Consider the following 22966-nt stretch of genomic DNA (forward strand, 5'->3'; position numbering starts at 1 on the left):
GGCGCAAATAAGTATAGGAGATCAAAGTTCCTGCAGGAGTGTATTTTATTTAGCTGGTTTAAAATACCATCATGTTTAAGTTCAAATGGGTACTATTCCTCACAGGCATGTGTTTCTGAGAAATCCTAAGTTACAGAAAAGGTGCTTTAGATATTGAAAAAATGCAATTCTAGCATTTTTACTAAAGTTGCCTCACACCACAGTTTCATTGCTCATTCAGTGCTTATTATTTCTGTTTTGTTGCTAGTTAAGAAAACTGCTGTCACTATATTGCACTGTCTGTTTCTGTTTTAGAGTTGAGCTTTCTGATAGTTGTTTTAAGGCATTGCTATTATCATGTTCAGAAAAGCGTGCGTGCAGCCTGTCCCGTTAGATAGCAATTATCAGCACCAGAAGCTTCAGATCACAAAAAGTATGCAAAATGAAACGCCCAGAAAACTGAGTAGACCATCATTCCATATCCTTTTAAATATGATGTCAAGATGGTGTGTTTGCTTTTTGATGAGACTAGCTTACACTGGAAACAAAAACTGTAGGAAGGAGAACCTTCAGTTTTGATACTTTCATTTCTTCTGTACTAGAAGCAGTCTCATATTTGCACTCTTCCAATGTGCCCGTATTTTGGTTAGCTAACACAGAATTTCATATTTAATTATTTTTTGGAGCCAATTAAGAAATATATTGAACATTAGTTGGGTAAATAAAGTAACTACAATTATCATTGAGTTTTGAGAGTTTTCCAGAATTATTCTATTTAGAAAATAAAAATGTAATAGTGAAAAAAATTCATGGGTAAAGGGTATGTGTCTTGATTTAGCAAGCATGTGCTTTGATTTCCATGGAACTGTTCATGTGTTTGTAGGAAGTGCTAGCCTGAAGTATGTAATTAATAGGAATACTTGAACTGTGACTTTGAGACTTTCGTAAAAAATAATTACTTATGCTATTATAAACTAAGAGTTTGGGGGAATTTTTGTTTTGTTTCATTTTCATTAAATTCTGCATTTTCTGAATTCTGGTTAGAGCAGCTTTTATTGTTTGGTTTCTTTTTTTGTGACTAATCTTCAGCTTGCTTGATTTTAAAGCTATGGAGGGGCTGGATCTTGTTGACAGGTTTGTAATTAGGGGTTAGCTTTTGTGACGTAAACTGGGGCCGCAAAGGTACGTACTAAGCTCAGAGTGTATGGTCGATAAAGAGAGCTTCAGTGAGCTAACAAATCCACACAAAGTAAGTAGATACCCTGGGAAGGCTGCTGGACTTGGAGGTCTCTCCCCATAGTGTATTACTGTCTCCCCATTTTATGGTAAGCAGATGAGTTGCCAACAGCCTCTATTTGCAGACCAGCCAAGCAATCGGCTGCCTTCCCTGGGAGCTGGGGGGCTGGCTTGTGGGGTCTCTCATGTTTGGATGGCCCATGCTGTAGATCTGTGAAATAGTTGTTTTGTAGGAAGGCCCTGTCTGCTGAACCCAAATTTAATGAGGCTAAGAATTAAGCAAGGCAGAAGAGGTTGGACTGTGTGTAGCCTAGTAAAGAGATCATCTGTCTGGGAGGCAGTGACTTCATTTCTGATGTCTGACCCCTCTAGTGCTGTTGTTTTTATCCAGTAGTTTAACACATTGCATAGCCTTGTATTTGGGGCCCATGCTTTACCTGGGACAGTACTTAGCCTACAGCTTTAGCACTGGATGAGTACGACTAGATGAGTAGTAATTGTATCCTGAGACTGAAGTTAAAAACGTGGGTGTTTTAACTTACAAAAATGCTTTTCTTCCCATGGTTTGAGTATTTCAGTTTCAGAAACTAGAGAGGTGCACTTTACTGGCATAGCCTGCATGAGAGGGTGTTTTACTGATGCTCATTAAAGTTGTGTTTTTAGGAAACAAAGCAAATGCCTTGTCTAGGCAAAGCTCTGAGTAACCAAGTTTTTTATTACCTCGCGCTAAATTATGTTCAGCTTCATGGGAATTTGTTGCACATAGTGTTTACTTAATTTCTATAAAAGCTTAGTTATTCTTGTTGCAGTAGTTCATTTTTTCAGTATGTTATTAAAATTACATGCAGTGGTAATTACAGCTTATCTCCTAAACTACAGTTCATAATCTTAGGTATAACACAGTGTGACCAGAATTAAGTTGGGCACACCTGAGCAGGCCTGTAGTTCGTATGACCTTTAAAGTGATTGCATTACTACTTTTTATTTTTTCTTTTTCATTTCTTCTAAGGAACAGTTGTACTAAATATTTTGAAAGTATTTTATGATTCTGTTGAGCTTTATAATGTTGCATGGTCACATGGGTTTGGTATGACCTTTTCTAGTATTTGATACTGTATGTTGTAGTCTTTCCCATGTTTCTGCAATAAAAACCCTTGGAATGAAAAATTTAGAGTTGACAAAGGAGAGGTCAAAGAATTGTCTCCTCGGCTTTGCCTTTTGTTTCCTGATTGTGCTACCTGTATACTAAAGATACCCAACTAAGGCCCTTGCCTATTTATTCACTAAAGGCAAAAGTGGGGGAAAGGGTCATGTCATTCTAAGGCTCCTGAGAAAAGTAGTGCTCCAGTTTTTCAGTCAGTAAGTAATAACCTTTTTCTGACTACTCAGTGAAAGCCTTACTGAAGAACATGTAGCTTCTAGGAAGACTAAACATAGATTCATCTTTCCTGCTCCTGTGTATTGCCTTCAGCTTCTCTGCAGAGAAAAAAGGGCCACTTAACTTACCAAGCTGTTCTACTCAAAGTCTGAATGTAAAACATTCTAGCCAGTACTGCTCATTCTAGTCGATATGTTGCTCGTGGTTTCTTGATATCTCTTGTTGCTTCACAACCTTCATTCAAATGGAGCTCAGAAAATAATATACAAATAGTTAGGCCTCTGTTAAGCAACGTGGCATTCTTTGTTACTCTAGTTAATAGGTCTGGATGCGTGTTAGCCATGAAAGTAGTCAGGTTAGTGTGATACACAGAGAATGCTCAACAGTGTGAGAAGTATGTCTGATATGACCTTCTTACAGCCTGGCCTGGACCAGCTAAAGTTGAGTTTGTCTTTTGAAGGTGAGGAGAATATTTGTGCTGCATGTAGCTACCAACCTATTACAAGAAGGACTGGGCTTTGGCAGACTGGGAATGTTCTGTTTAGGCTTCCTTATCCTGGATATTTGCAGCAGAACAGAGATAGTGGAGGTCTGCTGATTATATGGACTCTGTGCTCCTGAAAAGTGATGTAGAAAATGTTCCGATGCCCTTTTGGTGTGCATGTGTTTGTCCTTTCCTCCTTGACAAAGAAGTTGAACCATTGTGTTTTGGGTTCAGCTGTGGTTTGGAGTAGTTATGGTAAGACAAAACTTTTGAGTAGTAGGGCGGGGGAGGTGCAGGGGTGAACACCTTAGCTTTTACTTTGGGTTTTATTTGCTATTGTTTAAATGAAGTTCTTAGACTGAAGCTTATTTCTCCATGGTTTGCAGAAAGAACAGAAATGACTTGAACAGAATTATAAAGCTAATGGACAACTTTATAGCTTAAATATATACTATTTCTTCTTGTTATTTAATAATTTGTCACTGAAGTGCCTTCTTCAAGTTTACTTAATTTGATCAGCATTGTTTTCTCATCAGACATGTGGGTACTAGCATATTATTTTGAATTGGTTTAACTTGTAGCAGATAATAAAGATATTCATAGCTGTTAGTATGTAGTTTTGAAATGTTGAAAAGTACATAGTTGGTATGTGTTGCAGCCCATGGCTCTAATGGAAAATCTACAATTTCAAAAGACAGAGTTGTAGCTGAGGTACAAGACCAGTGGGCATGAGGATCTGTGTTCTGTTCTTGGCTAAAGCAGTCAGTCTCTTGAGATACTTTGATTTTAGAAATTTTTGGCACCACAAGTCAAACGAAAGCAGTGTTCCACCATTATTTATTAGATAACAATAAATCCATTAATGCTTCTTCAGTCTGTCACAGTGATGAGTACTGTGGATAAACCTATAAACAGTTTGGTGTGTCAGCATCTGAGGAGGAAGGCTGAGAGACTGGTGACAGATTCCTTAAAATTCCACAATCTACAGTAGATTACAAATACAACACATACCGTAGTCAAGGTATATAAATCTCATGAATGCTGTTGGAAGTTAAACCAGATGAGAAAAGGCTACACTGAAATAATTCATTAATTTTCATGGATATCAGTCTCTGAAATATTATCAGCAGATTTATAGATTTTGCACAGAGTTCTGCTATGACAGAACTCTAATCTTTAACAGCAGCTGTTTGTTTCTTGTTATATAGATTATAGAATACTTAAAGCATGCTGTAAGTTTTCAGACTGCAGCTATTACGAATGTACTGTGACCAGAGGTAAACACTTCATCAACCCTCTGCCAGCCCCAAGATTCCAGAGAAGGGCAAGTACCTAATGAGAACAGAAACATGAGAAGATAGTCTCAAAGGTCTGTGACATGAATAGACAGGATTGATCTGGTGAACCAAGTTGAACTTGGTTATAGCTGAGTCAGACATACGTCAGCACCAGAATTTTAAAAGCAAAAACCACCAGGTAACTGTTAGGTACGCAGAAGGCCCATCTGGGACTGGGTTGGGTGCTTACAGATACATGCAGACTATGTTTCTGTATTCCTAGGTTTATACATGTGAAGAGCTGCTTGTTCTTCTATTTATCACAGTGAAAGTTCTGTCAGGCCAGAAAAGCCAGAAATGCAGGGCTTCTTTATGAGGTGATAATGTATTTCAGGGCATCTTCCTGTCTTCTTCAGTGCCTTTATTAGGCTGATGTGGAGAAAAGCTTTTTTTCGTGTTCTTATTAGCATTTTATTTAAAAATATATATTTTGCAGGATATTTGCCATTCACTAAATGTGTTGGCTGATATATTCTGCTCAAAGTCATCGTCATGATGTCTGTAAAATGTGCTCAGTAACACTGATTTTCACCAGTAGTAAAGGTAAATCTCTATGGAAGCAAACAGAGCAAGGACTACAGAGTGGAAATGGGAAGCGTGTTTCACTTGAGTTTACCAACAGTGTTGTGGATACTCTCCTGCCGGTGTGGCTGTTCCCATACTGCAGTGGTCTGCAGCGAGTTCCATGGTTTTATTCCTGTAGAATGGAGTACAGGGAAGAAAGCAGTTTGCCATTTCATTGTGAAGAGAAGGCATTCAGACTGTACAAATTTACTGCTTATATATGTTGAGAAATAAAATACAGAGTTATGTTAGAAAAACTTCTGGGAAGAGGAAAATAATGCACTTTATGCATTTCAATGGAAGAGTTTCCTCTTCAGCTTACAATTGAAACTACCTGACTGCAGATACTAATATTATTATACTCAGATGCTGAACATTATCTTTACTAGTAACTTTGGATGACATTTATTCATGTTTCTTTCCTATTTAGGAAGGGATTGACTTTTTGGAAAATGGGTAATTTTGTACAATGACAGATAAACTGTCAGTTACATTTCTTCCTGTCTTTAGTATCTGGTAAATATTTTACTTCTCTTGCATACTTCTGTGAAGAACAAGTGTTAGAACAGTACAAAGAGTAGTACAAAGTTTAAATACTGTGCTTAATTTTTATAGCCAGTAGGGATCAACCTGATCAGCATTCATTCAAGTCCAAATGATCAGATGTTGTGGGCAATTGATAACAAATGGAATGTCCATGTACGAGTTGGAATTACAGATGAAATGCCTGTAGGCACTGACTGGGAACATGTACCAGGTAAAAATCAATGCATTGGTTCCTTGTTCTTTCTGCCATTTTGTCATTGTTGTGGGTTTTTTTTTGTTTGTGTGGTTGTTGTTTTGGGTTTTTTTCCCTGTTGCTTTTCAAATTGGATAGCAGTTCCTAAATCAAATATTTTTTTTCCAGCTATCAAATGTTCTTATTTGAAGGAACACAGTAAAATATTTGATAAGTGTCCTTTTGTTGGGGACCTTGGTTTTACTTAAAAACAGTAGCTAACTGAAATATGACTTTGGTTTATGAACTTCTGTTGTGTGTTATTTCAGGCTGCTGCCACTGAATTAATAAATGGTACAGTTCCCTTTCAGTTAGAAAACAGTATTCCTAAGCAATAGGAGAGTACTATGCTGTGGGAAGTTTCACATTTGAATGTGGTACGATGTATGGTTCCTTTCTAGATGGGGCTAACAAAAAAACCCTGATGCTATTTTGCACATCTTTCTATCAGTCCTGTGTGCTGGATGTGTTCTGGATTAGGTAATTACATTTTTGCCTTGCCTGTAAAGAAGACTAAATTTTACTTGTTTCTTTCTAAGTAACTGTGTGTTGATGCTGTCTGCTTTTTAAAAATCTTTCACTGCATAAATGCATGCCACATAGTTGGAGAGTACTTGCTTTCTTGGGAAGAGGAAAGAAAAAGTCCACAAGGTCTATAACATTAACCATTTTTAGGCAACTGCTGGATTATTCCCTATGCGGTAGTAAAATACAGCAGAATCTCCAAAAGTATATTATAAAGGTCCTCTAATTGGTTGTTGCTTGTGGCCACATAACAAGATGTATCCACAACGTGATATCCTTATGGTCAATACATGCTGTGAGTAAAAAGTCTGCAATTAAAAAGTTTTTTTGTTAGCCAATGCTTCATGTGCTACAAGTGGCCTACGTGTAAGCTGATACTCAGCTTACACAGGTCCAGAAGCTCAGATTCCAGTAGCATCTGCTCTGTTCAACTCCCCTAAAGTCAGTTTAAGGAAGTATATAGTCCTGAATTTCTCCTTGCCAATAATTTCTGAGACAAACTCCTGGAAAACTAGGTATTTCTTTATGCCTTTTATAATGGAGAGGTCTTCTCTATTATTAATATACGAATATATAAAACCAGTCACAGTCTTGCCATCTTCTCTTAATGAACTTTCCTGCAAGTGTATTTAGTATATAAGAAAGCCTGTGATTATTCTCTCTTCATGTTCAATTATCTTTAGGTTTACAGGCTTGTCAGCTGGCCATAAGTACAAGGACTGTCTGGGCACGCTGTCCTAATGGAGATGTAGCTCGTCGATATGGCATTACTGACAAGAATCCAGCAGGAGACTACTGGAAGAAGATTCCTGGAAATGTCTCACGTTTAACAGGCAAGTTGGTTCTGTCTGACAGTCCAAAACATTGTGTTGTCTGCATTGACTTCTGCCTGATGGTGCTCTGAGAGATGTGCTCAGATATGCAGGGAGAGCTGCATACTCTAAATGCTTTGTTGACCATGAGTTTCACCAAGGGTTCTTTATCACATTAGGAAAAATCTTCTCTGGGTATTATTAGAAAAACAGATTCAAATATTATTTATTTAATGTTTATAATTGGAACCTGCTACCTTAATTAAAAGATGAGTAATTTATGCTTTGCAGTGACACCTCTGGATGAACTGTGGGCAATCAGTACTTCAGGATCCCTTCTCCAGCGCCTCACTAAGACCTTTAGCCATTCCCATAGTTTGCAGAAAAATAATGACACTTCTGTTCTGCTTCACCCTGATGATTTTGAAGATGAATGGGAAGTGATATGAAGTCTCTCAAGCTTATGAAGCAGTGAAGAAAAAACAAACCAGGAGGACAATTTCTATAACGTATGTACAGAATGTTGGATCTAAAAGCCACTCATATTGGACCCTGTGATATTAGCACTTTTGTATTAAAAAACTTATCTGTTAATAGCCCCAGGCTGTGAGTTCTCTTGGTTGTTCCCTTATCTCTTGGGAGACTCTTTAGGTGTGGCATACCACAGTTGTTATACCATACTACTGTAGAACATCCTTTGGAAATATAACTCTTAAGTTAATCCTACTAGCAATGAAAGTGACTACTTCACAACAGCATGCACACTAATACATGTGTACGTATTTTGAGAAGAAATTCTGTTTCATTAAATATTTCTCTACAGCAGAAACATTAAGCATTTCTCAATTTCTTCTTGTACTTGGAACTCCAAACTGATTGGAATGTTACCTGACTGTTGTACATATATTTAGAATTATTTTCCCTTGCAGCATGGAAGAAAATGTGGCAAAGTATTTCGTAGCAGGATCTCAGAACATCATGATTACAGAGCATTGGTGTTGAAATGAACTTGGTTTGATCCGTTTCCATATAAATATATGCAAGGGTATACTAACCTTCCATTTGTAGAAATTTGGTTCATAATTTGACGTCATTCATAAGGGAGAAGTTTGGATTACACCTATTATCAGGGGGACTTTTGCCCATTTCTCATAGCCATCAGGAAGCTGACAGATTGTGGGGGGTAAGTCCCACTTTGGAATAGGAAGAAGTTGCGTGTTGGGTTGTAGTACAAAGCAGGAACGTATAAGGCAGCTTTCACAATTCCTGTTGTGCTGTATTTGTGCCTCCAGCCAGTGCTTTAACATTTGGACTCAAATTGTTTTGAGTACTGTACTTAGATGTATTAAAAGGCAAAATGGTAATTGATAGAATTACTTATATATCCCGTTAAAAATTGTGATATTGTGAGAAAATACTTAACAATATTCTGATTTTTAGCTATGTTAGCTAAATTTTGAAGTGTCTTATATTTGACAGATGTTGCAACAGAGGTATGTGATGAACTGGGAAATAACCTAAGTTAATCATTGTAGTTTATTTTTCTTTAAACTAAATCTTCTTTGAACGATACCTCATCTTTTTTAAGCAATAGAAATATAGATGAGAGAACCTGAGTTCAGTATGTAGGTGGAGGAGTTATTTTGTGTTTGTTCTAAGCTTATAAATCATCAGAATGTTTTAAGCAGCTGCTAACCGATACTGTAAAAGAGCCAGTTTCAGAAAAGGCTGAGAGTTGAAAAGTGGGGACATTTCTGTTTTGAGAACTTAATACATATGGAAAACGATGCGTTTTCTTTTTAACCTTTTTCTCTTTCAGAATAGTTCATGCATGTACTGCACTAAACTTGGAACAAACATGGTGCAAGTTGAGAATGTGAATCCGTGGAGAGAACCAAGTTATGTCAGTTTGGCTTTAGTAGTACTTGTGATACTGGCTGTCAGTTCTCAGTCTTACCTTTCAGTCTAACAGGGAGTACAGATTTGTTTCCCTTTTGCAAATTATGTTTTCTTCATTGCTATCTCATCTGTATATGGAGATTACCCCATAGGGATTTTTTAGCCTGTCCAGCAGTGGATTGTAATGGAATCAGCTTGTGAAGTAACCGAGTCTGTTTTATGCAAGCATAGCTTGATATCTTGGAACTCCAAGAAGCTGGAATTCAACTTAAAAGTATCTTTTGGCAGATGTGAGTCAATCACTTTGGAGAAGGGACATGAGTATTTCTCTGTGCCCTGCCAAGCACCAGATGCTCAAGTACAATGATGGTATTTAATAGTGACACTTTTGTATTACATTTTTCAAAGTCATCTTAGTAATGGCTTGAGCTTGCTAGTTGTTTGTTTACTGTATAATACTGTACCTTGCAATGGTGATTAATACTAAATTGGTGTCAAGAGCTCTTATCAGACTACTTTTTAGGGTAGTTTTAATGAAATTAGGATTTTTTTTTTACTTTTATTTCTGTATTTAGGTTTTTTGTTTTGTTTGTGCTTTGAGACAAGTGCAATAAACTAGATTTTTAAGAAATAAATTACTGTGATAAGACTCATCTGTTGAATGATTCACAAGACAGTTCTCTCTGTCTGGAAATTGTCTTGATGCAGAAGACAGACATGCTTATGAAACCACTCCCTTACAATTACCCCAGACAATATGGTAATGACAGTGTAACGACCTAGATATTGTAAACTTTATATTTTTTTTGTTTTATTGTGACAGGTGTATCAAACCAGCAAAATGGTCATCTGCCAAGCAAACACTTCTTATATTTGAGTATTAAGCTTATTGTCTCCATATTAAGGTGGTCTCACTGTAACAGAAGTAAACCAGTTTCTTTCCTTACATGTTGAACAAAAATTGCACTTGCATGTTAAATATTTTAGCTTTCAGTGAAAAATATGCATGTGCAGGCACAGCTAGAAAACATGCAAGCAGAAAATAGGTGACTGTACCATGTGCTTTAGCTGCACCCTTCCTTGCATTTTAAAATATCTGAGCTCATCTCAAGACTTCCTGTGTTTCTGGTCTTTAACTGGAACTGCAGCTGGGGCTTCAAGAGAGCACCTTGGCTTCACTTCCCAGAGGGGAAGACTTTTCCTGACAGAATTGCGACCTGAATAACTTCACACAGAAAGCATAGCAGTGATTCATGATGGTTCTGACACTTAAACCCACTTCCAGCCACAGGAACCCTGTTCGGACTGAAATGGCAACGTCCTTGCTGGTTATCATAGCTTTTATCTTGACAAACCAGTTCAGCTGCTTCTGCTGGCTCCTGCAGGGAAATGGTAGGCTCCGTACAGCATCAGCCAGTTTCTGTTATGCAGAAGTAATTCTTATGTCACAGCTTAACGAAGTTTAGATGACTGCTTCGCTGGTGTGGAACAGCCATCTTGGATATCTAAGTAACTCTTGTTTTATTTTGTCTTGCAGCAATAAAAAGGAATAGGATAATGTTAAATGGTACAAAGAAAATCTTTCACTAGCAAGCGTCAAAGAAAATACATTAAGATAGTAGAACTGTTCATAGGAAACACTGCTATACTAAGAAGATTATAGTGAAGGACACTTAATTATGGACTTGGGCCATTGTGTAAACATAGCTTTATTTATACAGATATGAAGAGTCACATTTGTTCCAAACTGTTTGTACCTGTACAAAGGGTGTCTTTGATGTGATGGACAAAAATCCCCCTTTCCTCCCCACACAAATGTAAACATCAGATCTGAACCCCATACCTCTTCCACATTGCTTCCCAATAGATGAGTCCTGCCAAGTGTTTCAAAGGCACTTCTTCGTTATTTCAGACTAGCATGGCATTCTGGCTTTTCTTAAAACTCACTTTAATGAGTGAGCTGTTGCTAGTTGTTTTGCTAGAGTTGTGAATAGATTTCAAGGGAGAACCTTGAGAACTTTTAAGTAAATGCCATTCTGAGTGTAAAGGCTTGAAATTCAAGTGACTGCATGCCTATTATGGCTTTGCCTTATTAATTAGGAATTTAAAAAGCATAAATCTTATATGCAGATACAGAGATCTTATTACCTTAGTGAAAATTCTCTGGCCTTCAGTTTTTACATTAACCGGCCCTGTCCACATCAGAGCCCTATGTCATGAGTAGAGAGATAAGATCTTGATTATTTCTAGCTGTAAAATGTGAGATGCATGCTTCGTTTGTCTTGCAGCCTTCCTGAAAGTGAAAGCTGCACGTTGGAAATAGTATTATGGTGGCAAGCAGCCAGCAAAGAAAGCTGATGTTTCCCTTGCCAAACAAAGTAGATCACCCTGATAGTTTGATAATGAGTTCTTGTAGTTTAAAATAACACACTCATATCAACAGGAGAGAACTCGTAATATAGAGGACTAGATTTTAATTACTGGAAAGTTAAAAGTTGCAGCGAGAGCTGCAATAATACATCCAGATGAGGATGAAAATATCTGGATAAATGAAGTTATCTGCCTAGTCTGCTGAATGGGAATATCTGGGTTTGTCACATAAGTAGCTGTGGATTTCTCATTACTTGAAATCAAGATAGGAAGTGAGGTTTTGGGTTCAGTGCAGGAAATGTTATAGATAATACTGTGGTTGATATACTGGAAACTAGGAGGAATTACCATTATCATTCCTTTGGTCTTTGAGTTGATTTGACTAGAAATCTATTTGAATAGGTCTATCAAAGTCATTATATCAGCTATAAAGTTAAAATCATGCTTGATGCTAGTGGGGAGAAGTGCTGTAGAAAAAGTCAAGATCTGTTTGAGAATCTTTATGTTCTTACAGAATGTGGCCTTTTTGTGTATACGTATATATACATGAATGTATAAAGGCTTTGATTTCTATTCACTAAAAGCTAATACAATGATAATACAATACAAAAAAATACCAAATCCTCCAAACTAAAAAATGCCTTTTCTATCTTAACCCTCAGAAATTACTAAAATATACTGATTTACTGCCTGTGACTCTCTGATAGAGGTACTGAATAGTGCACAATTGAATAGCAGTGAGTGGAGCTGCAGTTATGAAATAATCTTTCAAACATTATTCACTATTTCTGTCCAGTATAGAAGAAACCAGTGACTTATTTTTAACTTTCTAATATATACCTTTCTCATAATCTCAGCTGAGATTCACTTATGGCAGATGGAAATCAAGGAAGGAGACTTTAATTTACAACATTTGTGTTTTAAATCTCATATCCAGAGAAAATATACCTAAAGATGCATACAGAATTATACTAACATCCTGTACTTACCATCTTGAATTTGTACAAGTTGACTGCATGCTTTATTTGTATTCAGTGGGCCTGTAGTCTCATTAGTATAGTGAGCCTTTGCCAGGATCAATCTGTTGTTATGCATAGGTGACTTGTATATAGAATGGAGAAGTGGCAGAGATACTATGTCTATTAAAGCATGAAATAAGAATACTCGATAGGTAACCCCTTGATGCTGTATTTTGCCTAATCATAGACTGGATGAATTTAGCAAAGCCCTCGTGGGTCAGGTGAAAGATCAAGCTAATTAGACCTCTCCCAGAAAAAAGATAAGACTGGGAGGAAAGTTCCAGGGAAGCCTCCAGCAGACTGCTTGGCACATGTCCCTGGCTACGAAGTAGGGGGATGTACAAAAAAGAATGAATTTGCTTGAGCTGCAGAGTTAAAAAACTGCAACTGCCAGCAAGAAATGCCACAATTCCTGGTTGTTACAGGGAGCAGACCTGCCAGCTGATCATGGGAACTGAAAAGTAAGTAGGGTAATTGCTAGCATGACTGAGATTTTACTTGCTCAGCTCCCGCATTTGTCTTGCTAAATCTGTTCTCTACCTCAACAGATGGGTTATAGTCTGTTTTCTCTGTGAGCTGTACCCAGCACTCCAAATTGGGAATAACAAACATGTGAACCAGGGGATCTGTGCTTCGTTCCGTGGTGCTATGCTGAAAGTCAGTCCTTTTAAGTTAAGGAGAACATGGAAAAAGATCAGTATAACACTTTCAAATAACAGGTTTAGCACTGTTAATTCACTTTATAATTACTGTAATAATAATGCCAACCTTATTAAATATTAACATTGATGCCATAGGTACTTGTGTAAGAGATCTATTGGGCTTCAGGTCTAATTAGCTGGTTATTTAAAAGACTATCAGCATGGGGTCTGTGTTTAAAACAATAGCAAAAGAATGTGATACGTATTTGTACTAAGAACAGATACATCAGAAGCTGAATCCTGTTGCTTTTAAGACCTGTTGACTTACTTTCATACTGTTCTTTGCTTAGTGGAGAAACCTTTCTCTTGTCCTTCCATGCACAACTATGTGATTACATGGTGCCTGTGTAGAGCATTCCTACACAGGAAAACACAGGACTGTGTAGAGGCAATTTTGAACATTTTGTATGTCACCTTTCCTTCCTTCCCTTCTTGCCATTTCTAATTGCTGTAGGACAAGAGTTGAAAGCCAGCAAGTTTTCGCATTGCTTTTTACCTTGCCCATAGTCCTTTGCAGCGTTTTCCACCATTGCTAGCTGTTTGCAATATGGTAACTTCTTAAACCTCATTTTAATACAAGACTTTCAACATGGAAGGTGAGAGATGGGCTTCTTTGGTGGTGGTGGGAGTTTGGGGGATGGGGGTGATTTTTTTTTGTTGGGTTTTGGGTTTTTTTTAATAAATGATCTAGGGATGCCCTATCTTGACAGATGAGTTTTCGAAGCATACTAAGCAAGGGGAGCTCAGCTTTCACTTAAAAGGCCATGCTTCATGCAATCCCTAAGTTTTGCAATTATGCATCCAGTGATATCTCAAAGCCAGTTTTAGGAGCAGGCTGGCATCTATCTTACCGTCACATTCAGAGACCTAAAGAATAATACTGGCTGCAGAACTGTATGGCTAAGAGCTAGACTTCAGTGTCTCAGTGTCTAGCACGTTTGTTCTGGGCAACATGGACAGGCTTGTAGCCTACATATGATTCCCTACCTTGTGAGTTCTGCCAGCTTCCATGGTGGATAATAGGAATCATTTGCAGATCTTGGCAAACTTGTGGTTTCCTAAGTCTGTCTTTAAGGATTCTTGCTTTAGGTCTAAGGTTCCTTGCTGTAGTTCCATAAGTCAGCCAAGGGGCAACACGTCAGCAGAACACACATAAATCACATCGTCAGTCAACTCTTAAAAATGAAACTTCCTTTGATGCTCTCTTCATGCTGAATTTCACCAAATTTCATGTGGGGTTTTTGTTTGGTTGGTTGTGGGTTTTTTTCATTTAAGAAGTTAGTGTTGAGCAGAGTAGCACAGCTCTTTTTGTTTCCAGCATCTACAATTTTTTAAGGACCTTAATGGGTCACAGTGACTTTCTGCTTGAGCTGGGTATTTTTGAAATCCAGTGTCTAATGGACCAACAATTAGACTTGTCTCTGTGTACCCAGATGATTTGCATATCGTTATCCTATTTGCTTTCTGCATTCAAGACTGTCACCTTTCATTACTGATCTCTGTTAGGTTTTACAAGTACTAACTTGTACAGGGTGAGTAAATTTAAAATAGTGATTTCCCAAATTCTTGAGTATGTTGACCTGGGTCACCACTAAAACTTCATTGCAGGTTTTCCTGTGCTTTTTTTCATCCAGATTTTAATAAAAAGCACTACAAAAGTTGTATCCTTCTGTTAACCAAACGTAGTCCACTTGTCAGTGCCTGATGGAGCATTGTTTGAGAATCGCCACTCCAGAAACACTGCTACAGTAGAAATATGTACATACTCTTGCTTTCCCCAAAAGGATATGTAATCTGACAACTATCAAAGTTGAGTTTATTTATTAACATTGGTATCATTGATATCTTGACTTATATTTTGCTGTTTTCCCAATAGCAGATTTAAAATATCTGCATTCAGTTGTCATGTTAAGCTCAAAAAATACTTGTAACAGTTATAACCATACTGGGGTGATGGGATGAAGGAAGGAGTATTGTGAAAAACTGTTCTGTGAAAACACAGCTATGCAAGTAGGAAATATTGGAGCACTTGTCTTTCATATTGAGTCCTATAAAAATCCATGGCAAAGCTTTCACTGCAATGGATCTGGATATGTCCTCAGGAATACAATTAGTAGGATCTAAGGCTTTGCAATATGACATCTCTAGAGGCAATTCTGCTTCTGTTCAGCCAAGTGAGGGATGTTTTTGGAAGCCATCCCAGGCAAGTGATTTTGCAAAATAAATGCATCTGTGTAAAGTGATAGCCAGGTACTGAGTGTCTTTCTTCTTGGCAGTGATTCATAAAGTTTTAATGGATGACACTTGGGGAAGGAACTATGTTTTTTTGGCTCTCTCTATCCTGATGTCTCTGCTGTAACCTGTGTAAGTAAGGAATATCTTTGGGAGCTGTTCTATGCCACTGGAAAACAGGAGCATATCTTTTCAAAAGATAATCACGTCACAGGGGGACCCATGTAGTAGGTTTTGTATAGTACTTGTCATTTTGGTCCTGGTTTGAGGTGAAACTCTTTTGCATTTCATAGTGCTAACAGTTTTGTTTCCCTCTGATATCGATGTGTTGACATCTCCATTACTACGAATGGCTGGAAGCACCTAAATTTCAGAAAAGAAGTTCTGAGAAAACCAGCATTAATAATGGACTGAACAGAGGTAATGACTTGGGGAGGGGGACAGGAGTACAAGTCAAAGAGCCTTTAAAGAATCTGCCTTAATCCACGGTTCCTGGGGTGAGTAAAGGTGAGATAATGGTTTCGGGGAATCCTGAAGAAAATAATTCTGACCTATGGAAGAATGAGGAAAAGGAAAATCAGGCTTAATGCCAGGAAATATTTTCCCAAAATAAGGCTTATTGGGTTGTGCTGTTGGCAGGAAATGGTCGCATTCCCATTCTGTGAAGTGTTTAAGACAGGACTAATAAACAATTCCTATAATGTCACAAGGGGATCAGAGCATCTATTCGAGCTATTTAAGGTCTGTTGCTTTGCTTGATTCTTTTATGTAGGTGGTATCACTGTGTTTTCACTTGTTTAAGCACTCTTATGTCCTTTTGTGTTCTGTTTGGTAGATCTGAATGGTATTAGCAGAAAGTCAGAGGCTTTGAAGAAGCAAAGGTGTATGGTCCACTGATGTCATTTGGTGTTGCGGACACTCAGCACTTCTGCAAGTCCATTCTCCAGCTATTTTAGTTTACATGTGGGAACATTCAGGGTTTATTGATGGCCTGTGTAAAAACAATGTTCTTTATTGTAGAGGAGGCACAAAAGCAAACAGCTGGCTAGTAATAGATGTAACAGCACCTGTAATAGCTGTAACACAAGTGCCATTTCGTTTGGTTATCTCTATGGTTAGACTTACGTAGTAAATCCATTTTTGTCAAGCTCTATGTGCTGTTTTCAGTAATCTTTCTCCCCAGAAGCAATCCTGCCACAAGTGGATGCTCACATTTAGTATCAGCCTTTGTCTTCATCAGGCCCAAGCTGTGTGGTGTAACCCTTTTATTTATTACTGGTAATTTGAACCAAAGCCAAATCTGGTGTATATCTCCATGTTTACTTGTAGCAGCAGTTTCCAAAGGCATGATCAGCAGCAAACTTGTCTACCTATAGGCAGACTAGGAAGGAGGACAGGCAAACAAGAAGCAGGAGTGGAAGGTTTGCTGCTGACAGACTTACTGTGCTCAGAGAGGAGTAAACCTGAGTGATGAGCAGGGTGGGGTGGCCCTTGCTAACCAGAAATTCATCAGTGTGTCAAGCTTGGAGTTTACAATGAGGGTGTGGCTTGGGAGTAGCCACTCATGGTCAAGTGTAAATGCATTCTACAGTAATAGAAAAGTGAGCTACAAACCAATACAGAATTAGGTTTTCCCATTGCAGAGGCTGGGGAACTAGGAACACAGGTGAAAATGCCATGATCATTGTGCTGGAGTTTCATGTTTTAATACGACAAAGAATACAGGTTCTCCATAGGCTCTGAGCTCAAGGCTTGCTGCCACAGTCCATGCAGCCCTTCTGCCAGCTGAGCTAAAAGTCTAAAGCTAAAAGCTCAGATAGCCAAATTGGCTTTTTTCTTCAGAGACACCAGGTAATAGAGAGAGGTAGACACATCTTTCTGCCACACTATATTTAATGCCTAGATCATCAAGGTCACTTGTGGTCAATGTCACATTAAAACAGCATGTTCGGTATGTGTCCTATCAGGAAGGGTGTCCCCTACAGACTTAGCTGCATTGGTGTCAGGTTTGGATCTGAGTAAAGCTTCAGTGTAGCCTAATTAATGAATAGGGCCTGTTAAGGTCACAGTCCAAAGCAGGGATTTGGTTGCATAAATTTCTATGCTTTTGTTTTAAGAGGGAGTCTACATAAGATTTGTTTGGTATCTGAGCAACCAGTTTCTAAAGCATCAAATCCCAAGCAGGAGGCAGGAAAGGCTTCTTTTGATTCTGAAACAAAAGACTTCCGAATACCCTCCCAGCTCCGTATCCTTGGTTTGGTACAGTACAGTGACACTTCTCCATACATGAACTGTAAATGCTAAAAAGGTGAATAGATGCAGATCCAGACTAACAGCTGGGATTTGTCACCTCCCAAAGTGAGTGCTTAGTGCTGCTTAGCACCTCTGAAAGGCACAGCATTTGCAAAGCAGAGCTTTTCTTTTGAGTGGGAGGTGGGCAGAGCCAAACTCTGTGTTACTCCTCCCTCTTCGCTTGGCTCTAGCTTGGAAAGTTACTCCCTCACTGTCAGGGGCAGCAAGGTAATTCACTCCCCTTTTTTCTCTTTTCATCATTCAGCAACAGAGGAAAGAGGATGGGAACACATCAGAGCATAGAGGATGGTGGTTCTCTCTTTGACCCCAGTGGGCTTAGCTGTGCAGTGCAGAGGAATATGTGCCTGATAAATCCCTGGCTTGTACAGGCTAAAATGCTGTTTTGCAGGTGCAGTGGAGACGATTGCAGGGCAGGGTCTGCTCCTAGCTGGCTTGTGTTGAATGAGTGCCTGTGAGACATGAGGAGTTAAAGGCCACTGCTGTGATCACCGCAGGGCATTGCTGAGCCACAGACCTCTGGTGATAAAGACTACTTGCTGATACTACTTGAGAAAAAGCTTGAGCTCAGATGATGGGATTTAAGTGCTCTGTGTCTCTCTAAACTGGTAAGGGGAGATGTGATGTGAGTTGGCTGTTCATCATGTGGGCGATGCATCAGTACCACAGGCATATCGTTGCTAGGGGTATTTAAGCATGTATGTAAGCATATCCGATATCAAGTGGTACCAAAGAATTAAGACCTTGAGTTCTCACAGCATTCATGGTACGAGTGTTGTGGGACTTGGCCCCACGTCTTGACAGCTTGGCTATGCTGTCATCACCAACCCCCAGGTGCCTCCTACTCTGTGCTTCCCCAGGGGCCTGATCTCAGGGGGGAGCTGGGACTTATCAAGTCTTTTCAACTGTGAAGGATAACTTGGATGCTGGCCATGACCTTGGCCCGTCACCATGCTGGTAGTGTGCTTCCCCTGCACCTTAGGAGCAAGGGTGTAAGCAGTGCAGGAAGGGGCAAGAGGCAGACAGGAGTCTCAGGACAGGCTGTACTGGGGGAGAGGGCTTTATTCCTGCAATAAGGAATGGAGGGGAGCAGAGAGGTCAGACTGACTGGAGCAAAGGGTTATGAAGAGATGCACCTTGAGTCTTTCACCTAGAGCTTGATGCCATAGCCCCGATTGAGTGATAGCTTGCTGACCTATCATGAAGGCTGGGATAATGTTGCTGGATGTGAACTGGCCATCTCTCTGGCCAGCACGTTGTACAGAGCTCCAACACCACCACTGGTGCTCTCCACAGTGAAGGCAACCTGGGTGGTATGTACACTACCTTAGCTGTACAGCTGGCATGTCACTTTGAAGGAAATAATCTGGTTTTATGCCTCAAAATATTTGACACGATGAGTGACTTGGCAGTGACTCACCTGAACTGCCCTCCCAGCAGCTCTTACCTCAGGACTCTCAGAAGGTGTTTTTCTGCCAGGGTGTTCTTGGTCTAACCATAGCCCTGGTGTTGCTTCTGGCAGGGAAGATGAGGTGGCAGCAGAGCTGAGTCAAACCTAGGGCATTCGAAGGAGAAGGCAAACCTGAGGGAGTGCCACGCTCTTCCTGCTGGAATGTGTTTCCCCTTGCTAGCAGTGAGACCTCTGCAATGTCTCTGTCAGACGGACATGACCCTACAGCACTCTCAGTAGTTTTCCGAGGCTCTGTGATCCTGAAGGTCCCAGCATCCCTCCTGCTGGGCAAGCCTGCAAATGTGTTATGAGTGAAATAAGCAATGTGCCCCTCTCCTTGCAGAAGTGGTGGACAGTCACCCAGGTCACCTCCATTACTAGTTCAGGACTTCTGTCCAGCCTGCCTCTGACTGTAGCCCTGTCTGTGCATGTCATTAACGAAGGCTTGAAATCAGTTTGAGAGTCTTCATCCTCCTGTCTTCTCACTTTGAGTCACTAACCATCAATAGCTTTCCTTATTGCAGGAGTGGGAGAGAGTGGGAGAGCACTAACAGATGGGTTTGGAGGAAAGGATGTTCAAAAACTAAGCTCCTCAAGGGACTTCATTCTCTCTCTCACTGTGAGTTAGAAATTACTTATCCCTTTAGGCTTTGCTCTAAAATGCTGCTTCAAATATTGTCATGGAAATGACACCACATTAAAAATATGAATGTGATGTAGTATAATGTGTTTACTGTCATTTACTTGCACCATTAAAAAGAACCACCCTGATAATTATAAAACAAAGCCTGAATATTAACAGTATGATGCCAAAAAAACCCACCCTTGCATGAAAACAGTAATTACTACTGGGGCTGGAACAAAGGAGCAGAGGGACAGTTTTGGGCAGGGAGCTTGGCTGGGAGAGAAGGTGCAGCTGACCAGTCTTCCAAACGGAGTCAGGGTCTATGGACACTTCCTGGTCACTGGTGTGTGAGGTGGGAGCACAGATTCGCTCTCAAAGCTGTGAGGCTGTGGGAGAGGAACCGCGGTGCTTTGCAGGAATCAGGGAGCCAAGCAGCAGAGAGGATGCTGTCCTCTCTGGAGCTGGAAGCTGCTCCCTGCCCTGGCTTAGGCATGCAGCCAAGTGCTTTCTGCCTGGAAGCCTCTTTTTTTTCCCTTGGCCTCTTTCCATTGCTTTCCACAGAGGACCCTAAGGGAAGGGCTTGACTGGCCCTGGTGCCTTGCTCATCTCCCTGATGAAGCTTCCTGCTCTGATGTTTGCCTTAGATGGAGAGCGCAGGGAAGCGGTGACTAGCCAGTGGTGTCCCCTCGTATCCCAGGCCTGCAGGTATATTGCCATGCCTCAGAATGGGTTGCATCAGACCTGAATTTGGGAATTGAACTTTTTGGGCCTAATAGGCTTTCCTCGAGGAGAAGGGTTAATTTGCACTGTTTTCCATTATATTTATAGTGCAGGGAACATACATAACCTCACAGTGGCTGGTGTGACTGGAGCTCACCCAGGGTCCTGACTTAATGGCTCGTGCTCTCACTAGAACCTTGCTCGCAGAGCTGAAACCCAAGCATGGGACAGCTCAAAGTCTCTTTAAACCTTCCCTGCTTTTCTGAAGTGGGTCTCTGCCTCCCTCTGTGCTGAGTCGGATCCATCCTGGTCAGTTCTCACATTTTCATTTGGGGAATGGTAATTTTTTTCTGCAGAAGAAGGAGGCAGGGTTGATGTCAGGGGAATTTTTATGGTTTAGGGATAGACAAGAAATTGAGATGATCTGGATGGGATGTTTGTTTGGCTCAGCCACATGTTCCTCAGAGAGTATTGGATGCTCCTCTGCTTAAAAGTCTATAAAATAAGGCTGGACTTAAAGAGATGTTGCAAATCAACCAGATGTGATAGGCCAAACATGGGAATTGCTGGCCTGTGTCATACGCAATTTAGACTAGATGACTAGACTTTTTTGACTTTAGCAGCAATTCCTAATCGTGGTGTATTTCTCATTGTTTCAGGCTTCTGGTGATTTGTTCTGTTGATTTATGTGGTCTTTCCATTGATCAACTAAACTACTGGGCAAAGAAGTGCCAATCCTTTCAGAGTCCATCAGGGCCTCTGAATCCATCTGAATTTGGATTCATTTCTTTAGCAGCAGTGAGGGATCACTGATGTTTTTACAAACTGTTTCTGTTTTCTGCTGTGACTGCTGAGTTATATCTTGTGAGAGAGCTTTGTTTCTTCATTCTTGTGCTACATAGGCGTATGTACCTTCTTGGTGGAAAAAGCAGGAGTAAATCGGTGCAAGCAGCAGCCTTGCAATACTGTAAATGTGATTCTTGTGCGTGGTAGTAGAGGACAGTTTGATATGGTCTTTGCAAGTAATACAGACGTTGGATATGGAGGAGAGATCACTGAAGCCAGTCTAGGAATTAATGGTGATCAAACCTCAGACAGCTGCTGGCACCAGCCAGTGATGGAAGTATTGTTAGTAACATAGGTGTTACGAAATTTGGGTTGCAGGGATTTACAGTGCTATTTAAATATTAAGCTCATGGCACGGATGCTTTGTTTGCCCAGTCGGGAAAATTGATCTGAAGATGGGATGATACAGTGCACAATGATTTGCTGATGCCAATAGATTTGTTATATTGCAAGTCAAGACCCTGTACTATTTGAACACCAGGCACTGGACAAATAGGGATTAGGAAACAAACCTGGCACCCTGGCCCATCTCTAGTCTCTGTCTTTCCCGTCCTCTGTGCTGGATCTTTGTCCTTACTATTTTCAACTTCTTTTTCAAACCAGCTTGTAATTAGTTGCAGCCCTACCTATGGCCAGGCAGGTCTTGCTCTCGGTGGTCTCCAGCTTCCTTTTCTTCTTTACTTAATGCCTGCTTTAGTTAGCAAGACTTGTCAACATGAGGAGCCTGTTCATTAACAGCCCTATTTTTTCCCTCTGAAACTGTATGAAACTCTTACCTGTTTGCATCAGATCTTTGTGTGGTGCTGAGTGTTAAGCTGATGTTAGGCTTGATGTTCCATATCTATGCATATTCATGAAGTGAGTGATTTTCAGATGTGCTTAATATCTGCATCTGCTGTCAAATTTAAGGTGCCCCCTCTGGCAATGCTCATACCAGGCTGTGACTATGGCAAGAACAAGGATGAAGTTTTTATGGCAGGACAGTGCATCAGACAGCAAGACCGAGACAAATGTTATAGTAAGAAAAAGATCCCAAATCAATCTTTTAAATGAGTAACTTAAAATCACAATAGACTTCAGCTCCTTCAGCAGACTCTAGACAGGCTAAACTTTGTAACTGCTGAACTTCAGGGAGCTGCAGAGAGGGGGCAGTTTCAAAGAGTTAAAAATAAAAGTAATGAATATTTTGTTTTGAAAAAGCTTGAGCAACACATGGGAATTTATTTATTACATTTCTTCACTGTTTCAAGTTAGTAGTTTTTTAGAGCAACTGGCTGTAACTAAGCTTTTCAGGAATGCTGGCTCAATATGTCTCCTTATGAGCTTTGAAAGCATTTCCTACAGATGAGTCCTTGTTTTGACCTGTGCAGGTAAGACAGAAGCTTTTAAGTATATAACCTTACCCTGGTGCTCTCATGGTATTAGGGCTTGGTGGATATTCATTCCCACACCTCTGGGCCATTTCCCTGACTAGCACTGGCAGTCCTCTTCTGCAGAGCCATAAGGACTGCCCAAGTTTGCTTTATTAAGCTCGCCCATGATGTTGCAACTGGCACTAACTGGCCTTTTTGCTGGCAGCTTTCGGCAAGAGATGAACTGTGAAGCCTGCACTCCACCGTGCTCCAAAGGTAGCAGAGAACAGAAACACGGTGGCCAGTCAGTCTGAGGAAAGCTGATGCCGCTATGGCTTGGTCTACAAAC

The 22966-nt window shown here is 40.1% G+C and overlaps 1 protein-coding gene across 2 annotated transcripts in view; it reads left to right on the forward strand.

The window, feature by feature from the left end:
- The window catches only part of TECPR2 (tectonin beta-propeller repeat containing 2), a 48274-nt gene extending 38647 nt beyond the window's left edge, over positions 1–9627 (forward strand). The window contains exons 18-20 of one of the 2 annotated variants that reach the window (XR_009966505.1): positions 5594–5735; positions 6965–7602; positions 8913–9627. Coding sequence is in view for 1 of the 2 variants with exons in the window: in XM_062627909.1 (XP_062483893.1) it covers positions 5594–5735; positions 6965–7185 (363 nt within the window). In the remaining variant the exon portion in view is untranslated. Of the gene's footprint in view, positions 1–5593; positions 5736–6964 lie in introns of both variants that reach the window. The other variant, XM_062627909.1, reaches the window with a different exon arrangement.
- Positions 9628–22966: the final 13339 nt, after the last annotated feature.

This window comes from Pezoporus occidentalis, unplaced genomic scaffold (genome assembly GCF_034315485.1).
Source record: "Pezoporus occidentalis ecotype Australia unplaced genomic scaffold, CSIRO_AGI_Poc_V1 ctg31, whole genome shotgun sequence".
Lineage (NCBI taxonomy): Eukaryota > Metazoa > Chordata > Aves > Psittaciformes > Psittacidae > Pezoporus > Pezoporus occidentalis.